Here is a 24,295-nt window from a genome sequence, read left to right as displayed (position 1 = left end):
TATTTGTGACAGGTAACCTATGTTGCATTTTCTTTTAATTTTAACCAAAGCTTAGTATTTTTGGAGGGCTTACTTTTATTTTTAGTGTTTAGCAACACAGATATAATGTCTACTTTTGTAGAGCTATTACTTTAACTGGTAAAACAGAATGTAAATGATTGATTACCTAAATAAAATGCTATTGTGTTAAGTGTTCCAAAGAATAGAATTAAGGTTATAACTATATCAAAAGAATCCTATTCATAAAAGTTTTCATGGCAATTTGATTATGAGATCTATACAATATGTAGAATTAATTAGGCACCGAGAAAAGTAACAGAGTTAAACAAAAATCCAGAGCCCTTTTTTGATATTTTTGTGAAAAATACATTACTGTATATACAACTGGAGCTCAGAAAAAGAGCTAATCTGCAACATAATTTTGATTTTCTACTCATTAATTAACTTAATCACTCCCATCAATATAATAATCCCATCTATTTTCTTAAGAGAAATACTCTCAATTTTATTACAATGTACTTTGTGGGGTTTTGTTTTGGTTTTTTAAATGTGGTGATGGGGATTGAATCCAGGGCCTTGTGCATGCTATGCAAATGTTTTGTCACTGAGCTACATCTCCAGGTCAAGAAGATAGCATTTCTAATTTACATGTAGATATATGTTTTGTTTGGTTATAATTCCAGACTGTATCATTTTCAACCAAAAAAAGCCTGCATAAATATAAATCTAAGGGAGCTGTTGTAAGGATACTAATGTCATATTTTATGTTGGAGAATGCACATAGTATATATCTTTCCATTTTGTTTCTGAGACATGCCAAGCCAGAAAATAGAGGTCTCATTTTATTGCATTTTGCTTTTGTTAAAAAATTAAAAGTTTCTGTTAATTTACATTTGGGATGAAAGATCTCCCAACCTATAGCTATTTTTTGTGTATCCTAGAAATTTTGATTGTTCATATATATGATATAAAATCTTTACTTTTTAATGCAATTTCACTGTATATTCCCTTCTACAGCTTTTTTTAATTTGACATAACATGAACAACAGACAGCAGCAGTTTTAAGATGAAACCAAAACCTCTATTTTTTAAAGACAACTTAGTTGTGTCTTGCTAAAAATGACCGTTGGTTTTAATCAGACTTGTTCAAATGATGAAGCAAGCATCTGGAACTCATAGTCCTCTTTTGTAGAGCACCATGAAATACTAACATGTTTTGTTATACCAACAAGAAATGTTTTTGCTAGCAGAAAATTTCCCTATATTATGAAATATAAAATAACACAATTCTTGAGTGCATATTCAAACAAAAATTTGAGAATTAGGCATGATTTATTAACTTGCAGTTTTTCATTGATATTCATTGGCTGTCTATACATTTGTTTACTAACTGTTCATATTTTTGTTTTGTCAAATGCTAGCTCCCACCATCTGTAAAAGAGTCTAGAGGTATTAAAGGTTTAGTGGGAAAAATATTCGGAAAACTAAATTTGAGAAAATTCTGCTTATGTGCTTAATGCTGTGTGTGTATGAGAAAAACTGCTATAATTCAGTTTTATTGGTGGAAAATCTAACTCCATTTGCTGAGCAACATGGGTATGTAGAATCTTTCTTGTGAGCTGTTGGTTCAGAACAGTTGGGCTGTCTGTAGAGACTGCCTAGCACCTGTGCTATCTAATACCTAGGAGCACAGATAGGTAGTTCACTGTCTCATCAGTTAACTTAGATGAGAAACTTGACTTGAAACTACCACTGAGCCATTTGATTTTATTATAACTCCAGTCTTTTTCTTGTTTAAATAAGATGTTAAATAAGGAAATTTAGAATGATAGAAATTACTGTAAGTTTTTATTAGTGACAGTATTACTAAGAGTTTGGAGGAACCTTTGGCATCTACTCTGTAGTATCTTTTTAAAGACTGGAATTTTATTATATGTATTGACTATCAAATTTAAACATTTTTGAGAATAAAAGTGGTGGATAAATTGGGTAGCAGAAAATTTTGTCTCTGGAACAACAGATATAAAGTGAAAGTGTCCTGGGAAAAATAGGTTACCCTAGTTATACCACAGCCTCATCTTGAAAAGATTTGTTGTCTTACAAAAAGACCAGTGGTATGGGTATTTCTAATAATAAAATGTTTTTTTAAATTTTTTTAGATGTTGCTAGACCTTTCTTTTATTCATTTATATATATAGTACTGAGAATCAAACCCAGTGCCTCACACATGCTAGGCAAGCAGTCTATCACTGAGCCACAACCCCAGCCCTAAAAATGATTTTTAATCGAGCCAAAATTTATCTCATTGCAACTGCTAACCTTTTATGGGGGTGGTACCAGGGATTGAACTCAGGGGCACTCAACCGCTGAGCCACATCCCCAGTCCTATTTTGTATTTTATTTAGAGTCAGGGTCTCAACTGAGTTACTTAGTGCCTCACTTTTGCCGACTGCTGTTTTTGACCTTGTGATCCTCCTGCCTCAGCCTCCCAAGCTGCTGGGATTACAGGGGTGCACTATTGCACCCAGCTGCAACTGCTAACTCTTATTTTCAGTTCTGCCCTCTGATAATAAGTGTAGTCATAATATTGTAGTATACAAAATATATCAGCTATTTAGGTACCCTTTTTCAACTTTAAGATAGTTTTTTTTTCTTTAACAAAATCCTCATCTAGTAATGGGAAGAATGTTTTCTTTCTATAGTAATGAACTGTGCTCAAATTAAAACGAAAGAAAAGAAAAGAGAAGGGCTAGGGGGAGCTGTACGATGCTGGAGATCTTATGGCTATGATGCAGGGCACTCCTCACCTGGCAGCACTTCATACACATCTACACATTCTTATCTTGGTTCTTTCAGAAAACATTCAGTGAGGTCTTTTACTTCACAAAGGCAAAGCTTCCAGTTACTGTATTAGTGTTTTATTACCTTAAGATAGAATGAAAAGCTGTGCTGTAGGAAACATATCAATTAGAAGAAGCATTAGTTTAAACACTGAAGGCTGACTTTCCCGTTAGAGTTCATCATAATGCTTACAGTTTTCTTGACATTGAAAACCACTATTTTAGTCTCTGTAGAGACTAGCTACAGTAGTTTTAAGGCAGCCTTGTCATTTCTTTTCCTTCAGACAAAAAATCAAACCAAACCAAACCATGGTTCATTCAATATGAAACTTTTCACCACCCTAGTCACTATATTAAAAGGCAAATTTTAGTTTTCGTGTGCTACACTGTTTTGCCCATATCTTTTTCAGGAGGTCTGTAGTAGAAAGAGATGGAATGATAGCTGGTTTATGTTGGTCCTCTCCTTCTCCCTATCCCTGCTTTGCTGTTTAGGTAATTGTTAAAGAATGTAAAATAGCATCATTGGACAGAACAATTAAGGGAAATTATTTCCAAATGGCATTGTCTAATATGGTAGACATGTAATTTGATTGGAACACTCATGGATTTATTTAAAATGTCTCCATAGTAGATTAATTTATAGAAGCAATTTTATTACTTGCAAAGATGTCAAAGTTACAATACTACATTTAAAGCAAATTGAAAGTAATATGCTATAGTGGGTAGAGCTTGTTGACTAAGTCATTGATTTTACTCTTGATGCGCACAGCAAATGTTTGCTGCATATCATAATCTTATAAAATAAAACAGTTGGTGTTAGGTAGGCTATTTTAAATAAATCATTTACAGGTTCCAAAACTTTATTTCAGAGATTATATGTAGAGGAACCTCTAATTACTCTTAAGCAGATTTTAAAAATGAATTGGTCATTGTAGGGAGCACATTTACGTGCTATATTTGATGTGATAAGAAGTATATCTTGTGTGGAATCCTCAGAGGAAAGCTGTTTTGTGGTAGAAGATTTTTTTCTTTTAGTCAAGCTCATTGTATTTCATTTGCAGTTTTAATAGCAGTGTGGAAAGTGGTTTTCTCTTTTTGACATGACTGTACTTAGTTGTTTAATTGATAATGCCAAGTAAATATCTTTACATTTATTTGTTTTGCCTTGTTCAACTGACATATTTGCTCTTAGAAGAATAATCAGTTAAAGATGAGTAGCTGAAGAGTTCTGGATAGTATGCAATGTGAAGGCACACTGCCCTCAGCCTAGAAGGTAGTCATTTTGTTTTGTAATTCACTGAGAAAGTGCTACGAGCAAATGTAAAACTCATAAAAATTCACATTATGATTATTTGAACCAATAATTCAGTTTCTGAGAATTAATTAATTAATTTTAAATATCTTTTTTTTTTAGTTATAGGTGGACACAACACCTTTTTTATTTATTTATGTGCCTCACACATGCTAGGCAAGTGCTCTACCACTAAGAGAATTGATTTATTATCCAAACCTTGGTGCTATGATGTTTGTGGAAGTTATCTTGGTTAATTTAAGAAATTTTAGGTGTATTTATGATAGTTCCATTGAAAGTGGTATTTATTAACTTGAAAAATGGTTTTCTAGTGTGATCCTTACTAAGACAAATGGAAGAAGCATTTTAGTAAATTGATCTTCGTGTGTGATTGTGTGTGTGTGTGAGTGAGTGAACTTTTTAGGCAAGTTAGTTACTACTTATTGGACTGATAGTGAAGCACCTCACAATTTCTGTTTTGTGGTATTCTAAAGTATACTAAGTAAAAGGAAAGAAGGAAGAGACTAGTATTTATTTAACGTCTTCCCTTATTATGCCAGATGCTTTCTAAATATTATTTTATATCCCTGTGAGGATTTGGCTGTATTCAGAACTTATAGTTGAATGTTGAGGTACACAGAAGACAAGTTTACCAAAGATACTGAAAGGTAGATCAAGAATTTGCTTGATGTTCTATCTAAAACCCCAAATCTATGTTTTACTACATCACAATGTTTAAATTTGTTATGTGTACTAGCTCTATGTCAAATTTCTATGGAGCCTTGTTTTTAACATTAAATTTCTTAAAGTTTTAACAAATTAAGATATGGAAATTAAATAATAATGAAAACTTGTGGTTTATTTTCAAACTGAGGTTCTAGTTTAAAAGTATCTTAGTCTTGGGTTGGGGTTGTGGCTCAGTGGTAGACTGCTTGCCTTAGCACACTGAGGTACTATGATTCGATCCCTAGCACCACATATAAAAACTAAATAAACAAAATAAAGGTATTATGCAAAAAAGTACTTCAGTCTATTTTAAAAGGCTTCTTTTCTAGAATCATTTAAGGATCAATTATAGTTCCTCCCTAATGAATTACCTTTTATGGCATTGAAGCCTTTGCTCACATTGTATTAGTTTACCTGTATTAGGTATTATTAACTACTAAAGAATGATCTTTTCAGAGGTACTGTAAATGAAATAAAAGGTCTGTAGCCACATACTTGGTTTTGATTTCTGACAGTGTGTTGTTTGGCAAGTTACTTTAAGTTTCTGTACTTCCAGGTTTTTGTTTCAATTGGGAATAGTAATAGTATCTAAACATGCACGTATTCAAACATACACATGTGTATAATAGATTTGTTGTGAAGAGTAAATGAGTTAAATAATTAAGCATCTCTAGATTGGTTGTGAAGAGTAAATGAGTTAAATGATTAAACGTCTCAACATGTTATTTTTACAGAGTTTTCAATTGTGATGAAAAACAGTTTTTAGAATTCTGTACTCACTGACTCATTTTGCTTTATGGTAATTTTTTTCTATTTTTAGAAAAACTAGTTTTTAATATTTCACATTTTAGAATATTTATACATCATTGATTTGTTTTATAATTCAGTTTCCATTTCCAGTTATTCTAGATTCAAGTATAGTAGAGATGGTATTGTGACTACACTACTAGGATTTTTTGTTTCCTTTTCAATACATATATTGTGATTGATACATGGAAGACAATATCTATTATAGGATTACATGAATTTAAATTTATCTTGAATCCTAAAACTTTTCTTTGTGAACTCATAACAATTTTGTGTCTCATTTTTATTGTAAAGAAACTATGAAAATTCTGAATTTCTTAAGAAGTGAGTGATTAGGTGACTGATTAGATCTTTAAAATGCTAAAAGGTGGTCATTTGCCATAAATTATCTTTAAAAATTAAATTTAAGAAAAATAATAAATATCATTAATTTGGTTTGATTTTCCTTTTCCCTTGTTCTTTTAGCTTCATAATGAAGAGGATAATTCAGAATCATCTGCTGTAGAGCAGCCATCCACTTCAAACCCAACACAACAGACTGTGCAGACTGCTCCTCCAGCACCAGCACTTGAAACTGACTCTTCTCCTCCCCCTTATAGTAGTATAACTGTGGAAGTACCTACAACTTCAGGTATGAAACAGCTAGTAATGTTTTCACTAATTTTTTTTTTAACCTCCTTATACTGGGAACTGAACCTAGGGACTCTTTACCACTGAGCTATATCTCTAGCCTGTTTACTTTTTAATTTTGAGACAAGGTCTTAGTAAGTTGCTCAGGCTGGCATTGAACTTGTGGTCCTCATGTTTCAGCCTCCTGAGTAGCTGGGATTATAGTTTTTTTTTTAGTGTGGTTTTGTGTAATTAAGTGGACTTTTAAACATGCACGTATTCAAACATACACATGTATATATGAATATACAAACGTAAACACACATGTATACACACATGTCATATACACATGCATATATAAATATGCACATGTATAGACACATGTATGTACATGCATATATAATCATAAAACAAAAGTTTTAGTGATGATAGGAGCGGGTAGGAATGTGGTGTATCTGATGAGAGGTAAAAGGTATACATAGTGTTAATTCCATATGTACGGTAATAATTCTTAAATACAAGATAGTGATTCCTGCTTACTGTTTATCTTTTCTGTTCAGGACATTCTAGAGAACAAATCAGTTAATTCTCTGGCCATAATTTACATATTTTCAGCAGTGCTAAACTAATCATTATGATGATTTGTATACTATTATGATTTTGTATACTATCTGATTTTATGATTATATGATTTTTGTAAACTATTGTAACTTCTGTAAATAGTCTGATAACATCTAAATAAAATCTAAATTATTGCTCTTAATACTTTATATATTCATTATGAAACATGGATTTTAAAAATCAGTTACTGGAAAATATTTTATAGATAACACCCTTCACTGGAATGTTTCATCTTTCTTATTCCATAATGCCATTTACTTCTCTTGAAGTCATGCCAACTTTCTCTGGTTACCATTTTTCATTTGCAGTGTATAGAAAGACCCAATACTTTTCTCCCCTTTTTTTAGGACCCAGTATTTCTTCCATCAAATTCATTTACTTTTTTTTTATTTGATTACTGAAAATAATCTTTTCCCTGAAGGTGTTCTTACTAATTAAATTAGTAAATGCATATTCTTTTTATTTGTATATAATGTTTTGATCAGTATTTCCATTTCATATGCTTTATTTATTTATTTTTTTGGTGATGCTGGGGCCTTGTGCTTGTGAGACAAGCACTCTACCACTGAGCTATACTACCAGCTTCTTATGCACAGTTTTCATATTGATTTCCACCAACTTTATTTTTCTTTGGAATTAGCAACGGTTTGTTACTTATTAAAATTTATGTGCTAAATTTTCTTTAATATTTTCAAAGAAGTCTGCAGTACTTGATTAAATTAAAATAATATCGACAAGAATGAAAACTCAGTTTGGGGCTAAGGATATATAGCACCTTGTGAAGTCCTGGGTTTGATTCCCAGCATCACAAAAACAAAATAAAAATCACTTTGATGATAATCTTGAAGAAAGAAAATTAGTTGTTTTCTTTATGATGTCCATGTCTGAATAATGGAAGATACTAATTTTAAGAACGAAATCTTGATCCCTTCGTCGGGACTATCATTACTACTACACTGCTGTGTAACAAATGACACCCAACTTTATGGAATAAAATGCCAATCATTCATTACTAATTTTCATGGTTCTGGAGATGTCCTGGGATCAACTATATTATTTTTTCCCATGAGCTCATGTGATTTTCATCTAATGGTAACAGGGATTGAAGTCATCTCAAAGACTTCCTTTTTAATGTGTGATGGCTTTAGTTAAGACCTCAGCTGAGGCTGTTGGCCAGAACATCCATATTTAGCCTCCTGTTGCATAGACTTCCTCACTGAATAATGGCTGGGTTCTAAGAAACAAGCGTTCTGAGAGAAAACTAGGTAGAAACGCTGTCTCCTGTTATGATATTGTCTTAAATGTTAGTATCACTTCTGCCATATTTGGTTTGTTAGAAGTGAGTCCTTGAGTTTAGTCTTTCTTCAAGGTAGAGAAATTAGTCTCTATTTCTTGATGAAAACCATTTAAAACTACTATGGCTATACACTTCCTCTTAACTTCTTTTACCAAACCTTTTCTTTCTGCAGGCTTTTCCCCTTGTAATAAATGGCTTCAGTAGGCCATATACCCCTTAAAGCAATTTTTGAAAAATCTGATCATAAAATAATGTGTTTTTTCTTCTTTAATTTTGGTTATAATGAAATATGTTATTAGTAGATTTTTAAAAAACTAATTCATTCCTGTGTTCTTAGAATAACCTCTCATGTCATGTACTGATCCCTTCTAGATTTAGATTTGTTATTATTTCACTTATAGTTTTTACAGTTTTATTAGTGGGATCTGTAACTTTGTAATTTTTAAGTAGTATAAAATGAATGGAGAAGCTTCCGATCTTTTTATGACTTGGAGTAGTATTAATAATACGCATATCACTTTTAAAGGTTACATTTCAACTGTAAAAACCAGTTGAGCCTGGTGTCTAGATGTTCAGTTATTCTTTTTTTAAAAAAATATTTAATTTTTAGTTGTAGTTGGACACAATTCCTTTATTTATTTATTTATATGTGGTGCTGAGGATCGAACCCAGGGCCTCACACATGGTAGGCGAACACTCTACCGCTCAGCCACAACCCCAGCCCCTATTCAGTTATTCTTATAGTGTCCTTTGTGGAGACTGGTCTTCTTCATTTTTTACAACTCTTACTAAAAAGTCACTCATGACTTTAATCCAGCACAAGAACTATGAGTAAATCTAGAATTTTGGGTTTCTTCAGTAAAAGCTGTTGCTATTTTTCTTCAACTTCTTATAATGTATTATATGTTAAGCCTAGGGTGTGCTAGTTTTCTTTGGAGATTGAGGTTGTTTTATGGCTTATTTTTTAATAGATCTGACAGCACTAATAATATGTGACATTTTTATAATGTTTCATAATATATTCCTCTTGAATACTCTTCTGTTTCCCCCCATAATAGTAGTAATAGCCTTCCTGGGTTAGTTTTATGGGTGAGAAAGCAGAGCTTCAGAGTGCTTAAATGATTTGCTTGAGATGACTCACCTTCTAAGGAGAGAACTTGGAGCTGGTGCTTCTTGATTTTAATTCTCTGAGAACCATTGCCTTTCAGGGTAGAAGAAAAATGATTAAAATTAAAAAGTGAACATTAATGCTATAGTAATTTAGTGCTCCTCAATTTCCATCTATTAGTTGTGGGGATTTTTTTTTCTATCTTTTAAAAAAATTATTATGTTTATTTGTTTTACTTGTCATGTTGTACATGACGGCAGAATGCATTTCAATTTATCATACACAAATAGAGTGCAACATTTCAATTCTCTGCACCATTTGTCAAGTCTCACATGTACCTTGGGTAACTATGTCAGTCTCATCCCACCATCTTTCCTACCTCCATAACCTCTCCCCACCTTCTTCTTTGCCCAATCCAAGTTCCTCTGTTCTTCCCATCCCCCCCTTCATAGATAAGCATCCACTAATCAAGAGAAAATATTTGGCCTTTAGTTTTTTGGGACTGGCTTTCCATTAGCATGATGTTCTCCAACTCCATCCATTTACCTGCAAATGCCATAATTATATTATCTTTTAATGCTGAGTAATATTCCATTGTGTGTATATAACACAGTTTCTTTATCCATTCATCTGTTAATGGGCTTCTAGGTTGGTTTCACAGTTTAGCTATTGTGAATCTGCTGCTATAAACATTGGTGTGGCTATGTCAATATTGCATGCTGATTTTAAGTTCTTTGGGTATAGATTGGGAGTGGGTTAGCTGGTTCAAATGGTGGTTTCATTCCAAGTTTTCTGAGGAATCTCCACACTGCTTTCCAAAGTGGGCCACCAATTTGCAGTCCCATCAGCAATGTATGAGTGTACCTTTTTCCCCACATTCTCTCCAACATTTATTATTGCTTGTATTCTTGATAACTGCCATTCTGACGGGGGTGAGATGAAATCTTAAGAGTAGTTTTGAGTTTTTCTATCTTGAGTGTTAAAGAATTTCAAAAATTTACATACTTCTTGGTATAAAAGACTGCATCATCTTGAATAATGTGTCATTGTTCTAGCTTTTAAAATTTATAGCTTTAATAATTATTGTGTTAAAATTCATAACTATTGTTTTCACTTAGATTTGCTTCAGTTAAGTCTTAGCACTGAAAGAAATCTATTTACTTGATTGCATATGGTGTTTTTACATTAGATGACTAGTATTTTCTAAGAATTTATGCCTCTTGTGTCTTCTGGTGGATAACATTGAGTATTATACTGCTGTTAGCACTTTCTGTTGGTAGATTAAAAATTAATCAACTCTGGATTCTTAGCTCTATTGATAGCAGTAAGCATTGTTTTAAAACCTATAGACATGAAAATCTAAGAGGAGAAGTATTGTTAACTAAAATTTTGTTTTCATGTTGTAAATGGAAGGAAGTCTGATAGAGAACGTTCTAAACTCATGTAGAAAATATAGAAATAGTGTAGTTATAATTGAGGAAATCATAAAACAGTTGTCAAACTTCGTGGAATATGAACTCTACCTTTTTTCTCCATATCAGTGATTCTACCATAAGTCTCATAGAGTTAACTGACCTGTATAATTTGACTTATCCTACTTATGTTAGAAATAAGTGATGCAATTTTATTTTTATTCTATTCTATTTAGTTTCATTTCATTTTAGTATTAGGGATTGAACCCAAGGGCTCTTTACCATTGAGCTACATCTCTAGCCCTTTTTATTTTTTTTTAATTTTGGGACTTAATTGCCCAGAGTAGCCTCAAACTTGTAATCAATCTTCCTGCCTCAGCCTTCCAAATCCCTGGGATTAGAGTCATGTACCACCACATCCAGCAGTTTTATTTTTATAATAAGTAGAATAAGTAGTCTGTACTTGCTACATATATACACATACCCTCTCTCTCTCTCTCTCTCTCTCTCTCTCTCTCTCTCACACACACACACACACACACACTATATATACACACACACACTCTCTCTCTCTCTCTCTCCTCTCTCTCTCTCTCTCTCTCTCTCTCTCTTCTCTATATATATATATATATATATATATATATATATATATATATATTCTCTCTCTCTCTCTCTATACATACACACACACACACCCCAATATATATACTATTATGTATGCATATATATGACATATATGTATATCTGTTTCTGGAGCTCATTTCCAAAACAGCTTAAATATTGGGGAAGGAGAAGTACTTAATAAAAAAAAAATCTAAAGAACAGGTGAATATGGTAAAAATGGGAAGAAAAATGGATAAGAATGAAAAAGAGCAAGATTTCATCAATCTTTTAGCAAAGAGAAATATTGTTTGCTGAAGAGATTAGGGCAGTTTCTGAAATAAACATATGTAAAAAATTTACTCCTTATATGTTATGAGAGCAAAGTATTTGAAGTCAGGAACTCCCTGGGTTCTCCCATTTACTGGGTGTTTAGTACTATGTAAGTCTTTTAAGTTTTTCTGAATCTCAGGGTAGCTAAGATTAACGTATTTAGAAGTGGTTATGAAATGCTTAGTATTATGTAAACGGTTGTTGTTATTATTTCTGATTTTTAAAAACTTTTTTGGCTGTGAGATAATGAGCAAGTAATTTCTTTGTGCATATCAATAAGCACATAGAGGATGTCATGTATTTTGAGTCTTAACCTTCCTTGTCTGAAACTCCTTTTCAAAATCTCATTCTTAAGGTGCTTTATTAATGTAACAACCTTTAGATTATATTTATCAGTTCGTTCTCTTTATAATAAATGACTGAAATAAAATATGATTATAATAGTTGTTGATGTGCTATATGTGGAACTACAGTAGCAGTCTCTCGTGTCCTTTTGTAAGTTATTGTGGTCATGGCTATACGATTATATTAAATAGTTTGTTAATGATTTTTCTTTTTAAATTCTTTTTCTTCAGATGCGGAAGTTTACAGTGAGTTTTATCCTGTGCCACCACCCTACAGTGTTGCTACCTCACTGCCCACATATGATGAGGCTGAGAAGGCTAAAGCTGCTGCAATGGCAGCTGCAGTGGCAGAAACATCTCAAAGAGTAAGAAAATTTTATCATTTCTTTTGATAATATTTTTGTTAATTTATTTTATATGCATTTAATAATATCAGTAGTTCCTTAAGACAGTGTATCATTTCCTGTATTTTCCCTACTATTACTTATTTGCATCATTTATGGTGAAATTGACATTTTCCAAGTTAAATTCACTTTCTCTATTTCTTGACCTCATTTCTGTTGATATTCCCCTGCCACCTCAGCTTGTGGTCATTTTAGAACTTGTCTTTACCAATACATTTATCACTTCATAAAATTTTGGTTTCAGGCATCTCATGAGCTAACTTTTCACCCTTCTAACTCACTTGCTCTGTGTACCACCATCCTAACAGTTCTTCTCTTTCACCTAGACCTCAAGTTTACTGACCTCTTCATTGTCTATGTACTTATGGATTCCATATTCTGTCACTTTAGTCACGATTCATCCTAGCATAGCTAGGCTAATGACTTCATGAAAGAACTCAAGATAGGCTATATAATAGCATAGAGAGAAATAAGGCCTTTAAATACTTTTCTTTTCAGCTAAATTTTATTTTTCCTTTTAATATATTCTAGAATTTTGGAGTGATGGTGAAAGATTCTTCTTCCTTTTCTCCTTCGTATATGCCTTAGTAATGGGGTCAATAAGATACATATGTTATTTGTTCTGGTAAAAGAAGTAGCTGTCTCACTAATGGAACGACAATGAGATGCATGTATGCTATTCAGCCAGTCAGGTAAAAGGTGGAAATTATTTATATTTTAGTGTTTGCTGCAAGCAGGGCTTTTTTTTTTTTTTTTGCCTTTTTTTCTTGCTTTGGAAGTGTCATTGCAGATTTTTAGATTCATCCCATTTTGTTCAGGAAAATAACAAAAACAAAACAAAACCTCATCTAGGAAAGGTAGAATTAGGTGAGGAGTCAAGACAGAAAGAAGCCTTTCCTGTACTTGAGGCCAGAGCCCAGCAGTTAGATGGTCTGATAGATGAGCATCTTTCCAGGATGAGCTTTTTCCATCAACAATAGCTCTTCCCATCCCTGCCTCCACCCCCATCTTCTATCACACATAAATGTCATATAGCTAACAGTTACGAAGTTAGGTAAAGATAATAAACCCCTAATTTATTTTTTAAAACTTACCTATCTCAGAGAGGAAAGTTAAGTCCCTTAAGACAGTAGCATAAATATAGCTTATTGACTGATGACCTTGTCAAGAAGGATTTTTAATATTGTGAGGGAGAATTACAGAGAAGGAAGGGAGCTATAAAGTAGGGAGTTTCTGTAAAAGTGAACTGTAGCTTGCTTAGAACATGGAAGTTTATAAGTGCTCATGAATGACTCTCAGAGTAAATTAAACTGTATTTTAGGAGGTGTTGCCTTAGTTATTAGCAGAGCCAAAGATCCTTAAATTGTATTATGGGTATTGGATACTTTATTACCCTAACTTCCTACTTTTAAAGTAGGAAGCATTATCTGGACTTTGAGAAAAGCATAAAGGTGATTTTACCCCGCTTTGGAGAGAAAACTCTGAAGTGTTACTATTCCATTCTGTCATCATTTCCAGTGCCTTGTTTTAGAAAGAAACTGTGATTCCCAACCTGAATTGGAACATGTCCACAAAGAAAAGTTCTGTTTTTACTTTCTTCTGATGCAATTGCTATATTAGCCTATGGAATTCCATAAAAAGCAAAGTACGGTAGTACAAAAGACATTAATTGGGTTCCTCATAAAATATCTCTTAAATTTATCAGGGTGTCCTAATCCAGTGCTCCAGCACCCACTTTTGGCAGAGTTTGAATATATGATTGTTTATATGTATCTCCACACACAAATTTTAAAATATCCATACCTTAAAATCACTCAAGAGAGTAGATCTTGTGTTTTCACCACCAAAAATAATATACAAGGAAAAGCATGTCAGTTAGCTCAATTTAGCCATTCCATAATGGATTCACATCTCAAAACATAAGTTGCATAAATATATATATATATGTTTATATATTATGTAGATGTAATTTTTACTTATTAAGTTTTTTAAAATTATAAAACAAACCTAGTCTCATTAGCATTTGAGCACATTTAGTTGTAAATGAGTCTCAGAAGGATGAGCTCTGAATTTATTTCTTAAATTAACTCTCATTGGGACTATATAGGTAGATAGTCAAGAGACTTTGTAACATAATCTTTGTTTTCTGCTTTTTAAATTTTTCTCCCTACTCTTTTCTATTTCTGATGTGTATAGCTGCATGCATATTTTATAATGGTTAAATGGGTTTATGTCAGTTCTACTCATTTTTAATATTTCTGAGGAAAGTAATTGAATTTCAAATCATTTTATAAACTTTTTGTAATAGGGCTTGTTCACCAGGTAGGCTCATCTAAAACCTTATAGTAGTTAACATCTGTTTTTTTTGGTAACTTATTTGAAATGGTTTCAGTAGTTTACCTTTTAATGTAAGAACTAGCTAGCACTTGATAAATTGTGAGCAACTCCAGGACAGGTAGAATTATATGTATCATATTCCTAGTATCTAATTTGTTACTAGCATATATTCGGTGTTTAATAAAATATAATTGATTAAGTTTATGAATGCCTTCTTTGTATTAGCCACTGTAGGAAATTAGGAAGATGAAAATGCCATAACCATTCTGTTACAGGTCTTATTTTAAAAATATTTTAGTGTCTTTTACAAATTTTTGGATTTATTAATAAATTTTAATGTAGCTGAAATTATTTCACAGATGCTGTCCTTTCTGTTTTAGAATTGTATGTAAATATTTTCCTGTTATTTAATGGTTGACTGTCCCATGGAGTCAATATAGTAGTGTAATTAGTGCCCATTTTTCTCCAGTGAACAATTATATCCTTTTTATATGTTTGTGTGTGGGTTCCCTCCACCAATGTCAATATTATAAAAGATATCTTTGTATGCCTTCTATCTTTTAAAAAGTGACATCCTTTGATAAATTTCTGGATTAATGTTTTAAAATAATATGAAACATATTTTTGTCATCATTGATAGTATTTTTTTTCTTTTGGGGGGCTCATATTGTACTTTCATGTTATTTCTTGAATTAATTTGAAAGTTACAAAATTTTAATATGCATTTAATCATTGCCAGTCTTTAAATTTACCATATAAAGTTTACCAGGATATATCATCACAGATTTTAAGGAATCTTTGTGTTCAAATAATAAACAATATAACATGGCTTCGAAAGTTTTTTTTTCTTTTTAAGAAAGTAGTATATACATAAAACTACCAAGACTGGGTGGAAAGAACATCAGTAGCCTGGATTCAAGTTCTACCTTGACGTTTCTAATTATAGGCTCTTAGGCAGGGCACTACCTTCTCTGACTGAACCTGAAAAGTTAGTACTGAACTCAGATTGTATATAAATAGCCTGAGATATTACATATTTAAATCACATAACATTCGTTTGATCAAAATTGAGTAAGACCTCTTACTCAGTAATATCCAAGATCCTTCAGTGGACTTTCTGTACCTTTTTGACATGTTTTCTTCCTATTTTCTCTTGTGTTCACTCTAGTCCAGCCATGGAAAACTCTCTGCTTTTATTCTAACGTGTCATGTGTGATTTTATTTTAGGACCTTAGTTCTGGCTTATTATTCTGCCTAGAACTCTTTCTATGAGGTACCTGAATAGTTTACCCTCTTACCACTCCTTTAAGTTTCTTGCTTAAGTCTTACTTCAGTGAGGCCTAGCTGACCACCATATTTAAAATTATAGACTTTTAGCTCCATAACATCCCCAAATTTCCTTAGACCCCTCGCTCTTTCCCCTTTCTTTCATTTTTCTTCTCTTCTGACATAGCATTTGCGTTTTTAAATAATTATATACATAACTTACTACTATGTTTTGTTTATTGTCTGACTCCCTTGTCTGCAATATAGACTCCAGGTCATACATATTTGTTTTGTACATATTGATATATCACAAGGACCAGGAAGCAAAGTCTTATATAGTAATTGCTGGGTCTTCCAGTAATATTTGTTGAATATTGGAAGCAATCAGTGCTTTCAGAGAAGTTATTTGCATTTATAAGAAAATATATTCATACCTTAGTATATTAGTTTTGTATACAAATGGTATTATACAAATTATCTTCATATAATATGTTTTGGAGATTGCATTAGAATATAAGACTTGAAGACATTTTTTATTCTTTTTTATTTATTTATTGCTTTAAAATTTTCACATTTTTTTGTTTCATTGAATAGATATAAAATAATTTATTTCCTCAATCTATCAAGTGTTGAGTTTTTACCCAACTTGCAAGCAATCTGATTGGTCTGTCGGTATCCTGGAAGCAGGTAGACGACATAGGACTGCTTAGGACTTTATTATTCACAGTAATAGCAGTACAGAGTATTAGTATTTATTTCTGTCACTTCCATGAGCCCTGATTCTCACAGGGCAGTACAAGGAGGACTACTTCCCAACTTAATGTGGTGGAGTGTATTAATAGGAGAAGGAACCCTGAGTTTAAGGATATCATCTTTACTAACAGTTGATAAGAATGTCCATACATTTGCTATGAAGGGAAGCATTCTCTTTTCCAAAGCTCTTCACTATATAAACATCCAGAAAAAGGCAACCAGTATTTCTACCTGGAAGATGTGCAGAAACATGAGAGACCTATGGAGCATTATCCCCTGACACAGTTGACTTTTTTTTTTTTTTCCCCCTGGTATTGGGGATTGAATTCAGCACTCAAAACACTGAGCCACATCTCCAGCCCTTTTTTGTATTTATTTAGAGGCAGGATCTCACTGAGTTGCTTAGTGCCTAGCTAAGTTGCTGAGGCTGGCTTTAAACTCACAGTCCTCCTGTCTGAGCCTCCGGAGCCACTGGAATTACAGACCACAGTTCACTATTGATGGGCATTTAAAATGTGTTTAATCTTTTACTCTTATTAACATTGTTGCAAAGAACTATATTTATATTTCATTTCTTACAAGTGGGATTGTGTGTGTATATGCATTTGTACAATATATTTCAAAAACTGAAATTGCTGGATCCAGAGGTATATACTTTAATTTTGACAAAAATTGCCAAATTGCCAGCCATTGGAATTGTACTCACTGAATTCCACTACTGATTTGAAAGTGCCTGTTTTCTCATTTGACACTGATACAACAGGGTAACATCTATCTTCGTGATATCATTTTCATGAATTGATGTTATTCAACTTAATCTCTTTTGTGTTTATCTGAAAATCTCTATTTGTTTGAGTGCCCCTGAAAAAATAAGACTTGCTAATGTTTTTTGAGTCTAACTCAGTGTACTCATTATCTCATTTTGTCTTTGTTAACAGATTGAGAACCTTAGATACTATTGAAATTTTTATTGTTTATTGTTACATTAAGAATATAAAATTATTTTTTTAGAGCTATTCTGATATTATGTGTTTCACAGAATCCAGAGGAAGAATGTCCACCGAGAGATGACTTCAGTGATGCAGACCAACTTAGAGTGGGTAATGATGGCATTTTCATGCTGGCATTTTTCAGTAAGTGATCTTTCCAGACTTTTTTTTAAATAAAAATATTTGTTAGCTGTATGTATATATAACAGTGAAGAAAATAAATTATTATTAGCATGTATTTACCTCATTTGAAATACAAATTGTTCTAGAGAGGACTAGAGTGAATATAAGTCTAGAATTTATTAAACATTTATTGGATAATTACGCATTGCATTCATGATGCTAGATGTTGACGGCATAAAGATATATAAGCTAATTTAAACTAAAGAAGATTTTATAAGAGAAATGCATTTAAATGTTCATTCAGTGCTGTAGGAATGTATAGAATGAAACTGTAAAATATATTTTGGGGCAGAAGACTTCATTTGAGTGGTCTAAAGCCAAAATAAGGGTTGAAAAGTGGGATATTCTGGGCAGCCAGAACAATATCACTGGAGGCACAAAGGTATGAAATTAAGTTTAAGTTTTCTTTGGGGTAATGATGCATAATTAGAAGATTAGAAGAATAATATTTTTTTAACATTTTATAAAATTCTTAAATTAATGTTTGACTTATAGATTTAAACTCCATGAGGGATGTTTGTTATTTCAGTTCCTGAGAAAAGCATGTGGTAAAATCATTGACTAATTTTAATACCTTCAATAAACTGCTTTAATAGTTAAAACGAATAGTAGAAACCCAATATTCATTTAAGCAAATTTGTTAGACAATGATAGGGCTAATTTAACTACCTATTTAAATGATTGGGTTTTCATACCTTCTTAGAGAGAATGCTGATTAAATTTATTTTAGCTCTAAGGTTTATTTGGTGGTAAAACCAAGAAATAGTTTATTTATTTAAAGAGCCATGTTCAACTTAAAAAAAAAAAAAACTCTTCATGTGTTCAGTTACTTTTGAGTCTGGAAATTCACTTTTACCTTTTCCATTTTGAAATGGTTTCTTGCTTCCCTTTCTTTATTTCATCTGCTACGAAGAGACATTGGTGGTGGGAGAAAGGCAGGCAGCTATAACTTTTCAAATTTTCTAAATTATATTTAGTTTACTGGCTAATATATATGTGAAATTTAAATCACAAATTGATTCTAGTTGCAATTCTTAGATACAATGGAAAGAATATGGACTTTAGTTACAAATATCTGATGTTTTGTACTATTGATCTGGTGAACTTTAGGTTATTTATTTATTTAAATTTTTCTATTTTTTGTGGTGTTTGGATTGAATCAGGGCTTTGTACATTCAAGATAAGCACTCTACCAACTGAGCTATATACCCAACCCTGAACTTTAGTTTTTAACTTAACTTTAGTTTTGGACTTTTAATTCACCCATACTGTTTCATATTAATAACAAACTTTGTGTATATTTTGTTTACAAAATAGTAGCCTAAACATTAATTTGAAATCTTATAAAATCATTAAGTTTATTATACTATTTGTGATATGAATACTTGTTTCTCAGGAATAAAAATATTATTATTTAACCATCTATTTTGAATCAGAGCTTGGTTCTTATTTATCTATTTCTGCATTTCTCTTAACCCTATATCATCTTCTTTTTATGTTTTTAAATTTAAAAATATTGCACTGATATAAATACTGTAAATATATGGTAACAAATATGTTGGGTGACTTTATTTTTGTTCATCAATAGTAATTAATGTAAATACACATATATAGATTTAATATAAATAATCTGACTTTTACTAAATTTTTACTAAATCATTTTTCTATGGCTTGTTTTATTTTTTTTGTGATATTTTGGATTAAACCTGGGGCCTGGTTTAATCCCTGCCCTGGTAGGCAAGTACTTTACCATAGAGCTACAACCTCAGCCCCCCCCCCTTTTTTAAATATATATTTTTTAATTGTTGATGGACCTTTATTTTATTCATTATATATGGTTCCAAGAATTGAACCCAGTACTTCACACATGCTAGTCAACTGCTCTACCACTGAGCCACAATCCCAGCCCCCAACCTCAGCCCTTTTTTAGTTTTGAGACATGAGTTGCCAAGACTCTATTTGAGTTTGTAATCCTTCTGCCTCAGCCTTCCTACAGCTTACATTTTTTATACTTCTTATTCTATAAATATTGCATAAATGTTATAAGAGTGATTTTTGTTTTTTTAATCTTCATTTCCTGATAAAATTTTTTCCTGGTAGATTAGGCCTAGAGCTTGCATTGATAAAAGCATAGATTTATTTGTAAATACTACCATCTAGTGGTTATTCTTCAAATTGCAACTTGTTGTATTTTCCATGCTTAAACTAATAGCTACTGTTGGTAAAAAGATCTAGAAGTAGGTTTTTCTTTAATGGGTTTGTAATTTGAGCATTTCAGATTGTATTTGTACAAATAAAGTCAGTGAAAAATCACTAAGAATATTTTAATTAAACCTTTTGTAGGGTACATTCTTGCCTTATTTATTTTTGACATCTGTATTTCAATCTCTTATCTCATATAACTAAAGAAGGTTTATACTTAAGGGCTGGGGTTGTGGCTCAGAAGTAGAACGTTTGCTTATCAGCATGTGTGAGGAACTGGGTTCGAGTCTCAATACCACATACAAATAAATATATTTTTATATGTATATAAAAATAAAAAAGTAAACTTTACACTTAAACTTGGCAATGTAATTACATGTTCTTGTTCAGAAAATGTAAAGGAAAAATGCATGTATTCCTTGATAATGTTTTTGCTTCTTCATCCTTTTAAATATTACCACAAGTGCTTCATATACATGTCTAAACTGAATATCTCTGGTCTTATTTTTTTTTTTTTTAATTTAGAGAGAGAGAGAGAGAAAGAGAGAGAGAGAATTTTTTTAGTATTTATTTTTTAGTTTTCAGTGGATACAACATCTTTATTTTATTTTTATGTGGTGTTGAGGATTGAACCCAGCGCCCCACACATGCCAGACCAGCGCGCTACCGCTTGACCTACATCTCCACCCACTCTGGTCTTATTTTTAATAAAATTTTTTAAAGAATGAAATAAAATCCAGCTGATTGTCAGTTAAACTCAAGAAATTATAATTGACAGGTCAGTTTGAAATGACCTTGAACTCTGTACTTTAACATATAATAGATTCTCTTTGGCTATATTTAGATAATTTTTCTTGCAGGGTTCGGCTGTTTGTACCATGTATGTGAGTATTAACATGATGTGCTGTAATTAATCACCTGAATCATTCCAGTTTTAGATTTGAGGGAAACATAACTAAAGAAAAATTAAGTTATTTGTAACTTTAAAAAGAACTAAGAGTGTTTTGAAGTGTTAATTCTGACTTAAATGAAATTGTCTTCTAAAGTAGCTATATCATTTTATATTCTAACTAGCAGTAAAAGAGAGGTCCTGTTGCTTTATATCTTCACCAGCAATTGATATTGACTATTATTTTTTATTTTTAACTTTTGACACTCTAATACGTATTGCATTTTTCTAACGATTATGATGTTGAGTATCTTTATTCTGTAAACTCTTTTGAGGACGGACATAACACATAGAAGTGAAAAGTTACAGTTCTCAAAGGGGTTACATGGACACCACACACATTGGAAAAACAGTACTTTGGTGACTTGTTCTGTCAATGTAATGCTATAGTTTAATTTAGCTTTTAGATGAGGTTACATATTGTAAATGAATCCAGAAAAGGAACACCTAAGAATTATAAGTATACTTTAAGAAGCCCATAAAATATTTGTGAAGTACTAAGTTTTATTGTTTTACCTTTGAAAAAAGGCCAGTTTTGTTGGCTGATTGCTTATACTCAGTTTTTGGGTTGGAACTACATGAGTAGTACATTGTGGTCTGTTTTTTAGCTGGTTAAAAATGTAGTTTTACCCACTGATAATAAGCTTTAAGGAATTGATTCTTATTGACCTGATTCTTGTTGACCAGGAAACCAAATTTACTCATTTGTTCATGTATACATTTGCAAAAGGCAAATTATAGTCTACAAAGATGGTTCAGTTGGTAGAGAAATGTCATATTGTTAATATTATATATATGTTAATTTGTTTTTAAATTATAATCTTTAAAAAACTGTTTCTGTTGCTTTTAGTGGCATTTATTTTCAACTGGCTTGGATTTTGCTTATCCTTCTGTATCACCAACACCATAGCTGGAAGGTATGGTGCTATCTGTGGATTTGGACTTTCATTGATCAAGTGGATCCTTATTGTCAGGGTGAGTATCTTGATAGCCTAAACCTCTACTATTTCTAAAATAAAAAGATATGAAATTTTCTGTATAGTTCATAAGTGCTCACTTTTTGCACATGAATTCAATAAACTAAAGGTTTCTACTTTTATATATAATTATTATAGTGATCTCTTTAGTGTGAACATTTTATAAGTTTATATTAGAGAGGCTGCTAATTGTTAGTATAGGAGAACTTTGAAATCAGAAAAATATAAGTTCACATCTCGTGTATTCTCACATTAAGTTAATTAATTGTTCTTCTGAGTATTAGTTTCTTTGAAAAAGGTCGATAATATCTGCTTCACAGAATTTTTATAAAGTATGGTAAATAGAGTAGGTTGTTCATTTACTGCACAAATGTGTGTGCTTAGTAAGAGGTGGTTACTACTACTGTGGTCCAGTGCAAGCATGCCTATAATCAGATGAAAATAAGAATTTGTGTTGTTTAGCAAATTATAATAAACTGAAATATCTTATCTCTTTTTTTTTGTAACATTCAGAGCTCAGAAGTAAAGGCCTATGAAATGTCTATAGGAACTCATCTTTTTTTCCTTATATTCATTCTAAGTCTCTCTTGTTTTCCTGCTGTTTCTTGAAATCACCATCTGCCTGCTTCTCATCCTTTATAAGATGGTTTTCAGAGAGAGAGTGAAACATCCTTTTTTTTTTTTTTTTCCTCCATCACAACAACTTTCCTAGTCCCAAAATATTCTTCTGTAAAAATTAAATAGGCATTAGTACCATTAACATAATCATCCCCTGGCTCTTTACCTTTGCCTCTTGAAGTTTCCTTTTGGGCTTCTTTTTACAAATGTTTTTTTCCTAGATTTTAAAGGATAAGGCCTAGGAGAATGATCAAAGTGCTTTAAGTATTTAAGAGATGTTGACATTTAAGACCTATAATTCTTCTGAAAACAGTAGAAGAATTTAACTTATTTGAGTAGAAACCAATATTTAAGTAAATGTGACTTATACAATTAGTAAATTAAAATATATAAATTATATAACAGAACTTAAAAGTATGTGGGTGGCTTTTCAGAAGATTAAAATGATGAATAAATAAAGCCACTTTTGATCATTCTCCTAGGCCTTATCCTTTTCTCAACTTGCCTCAAGTTGATTAATTGCTAGTATCATTTATGTGCATAAGGAAGAAGTTACCCATTATTTATAACCTATTCCTTTAGCATATGATAGCCTAATTCTCTCATAGAATGAGAGTTGAAGAAGTGTTAGATGTTATGAAAAGGGTTAGCCAGTAGTCAAAGCTGGTTAATGTGATAAGATGGGGAACCTAAAACCGAAGCCTGGAGTTTCTCACAGTTTTGTGAGTATAATGCCAATTATATATCTTAATTCATAAGATGTATACCAAATCAAGTTTAACTACCAGGACTCTTTAGTTTCCCTTTAAAATATGTTTGCTTGAGTTAAGGCTAATATTAAGCTATTAGTGTTGAGAACTGATAGAAGAATTTTAAACAATCCTTTGTATAAAATAATAATAGCTACCATTCATTGACCATGTTCCAGGTATAATTTGATAACACCAAATTCTTTAACCCTATCTATATCTCTAATGCTGGTGATGATCCAGCAATTTTGTTGACGATGAAACTAAACACAAAAGAGTGATAATTTGCTCAAGGTCACACAGTTTATACGTGGATTAGAATTTACTTTGTTCTCAATTCAATGCCTGTCTTCCTAATTCTGTGCTGCCTTTGTTACACTGTACTTTAACTTATTGAAATGCTTCAAGCAATAAATTCCTTTTGGAGTTTAGTATAGAGAGGTTTTCTCCAAAAAGTTTGGTGTTTCCCTTTATTAGATGATAAGTATTTGATAAATAATATTGTAGCCTTCTTTTTCATTTCTGATCTGCCATGAATCTCAGATTTTGTATTAATATATTTAGCCCAGAATTTTATTACTTCTGCCTAAGGCTTTTGATTTTTTTTTTATTTAACCATGCATGGGTTTTATTAAAAATAAGTTCTTTTTGAAAGGGGGACATAACAAAATACTGGTGTTTTAGTATAATAGCATCAGACAAATTCTTAATGTTGATAAATTGGTTTTTAAAATTTGATTTCTGTAGCCTGTGGTTGGCCAGTCAACATAATTGATTTATTAACTAAACAGGAAAAAAAAAAAAAAAGAAAAAAACCCAACTTGGCTCAGCTCTATGATACCATCTCAGTATTCTAAAACATTTTATTTTTAAATTTAGT

The 24,295-nt window shown here is 31.8% G+C and overlaps 1 protein-coding gene across 1 annotated transcript in view; it reads left to right on the top strand.

The window, feature by feature from the left end:
* Positions 1-24,295, top strand: part of Ndfip2 (Nedd4 family interacting protein 2) — a 55,809-nt gene that overhangs the window by 26,106 nt on the left and 5,408 nt on the right. The window contains exons 2-5 of the mRNA XM_076872446.2: positions 6,130-6,295; positions 12,220-12,353; positions 17,788-17,881; positions 21,922-22,046. Coding sequence (XP_076728561.2) covers positions 6,130-6,295; positions 12,220-12,353; positions 17,788-17,881; positions 21,922-22,046 — 519 coding nt within the window. The remainder of the gene's footprint in view (positions 1-6,129; positions 6,296-12,219; positions 12,354-17,787; positions 17,882-21,921; positions 22,047-24,295) is intronic.

Source organism: Callospermophilus lateralis, chromosome 12 (genome assembly GCF_048772815.1).
Source record: "Callospermophilus lateralis isolate mCalLat2 chromosome 12, mCalLat2.hap1, whole genome shotgun sequence".
Classification (NCBI taxonomy): domain Eukaryota; kingdom Metazoa; phylum Chordata; class Mammalia; order Rodentia; family Sciuridae; genus Callospermophilus; species Callospermophilus lateralis.
This window is presented reverse-complemented; position numbering and strand designations above follow the sequence as displayed.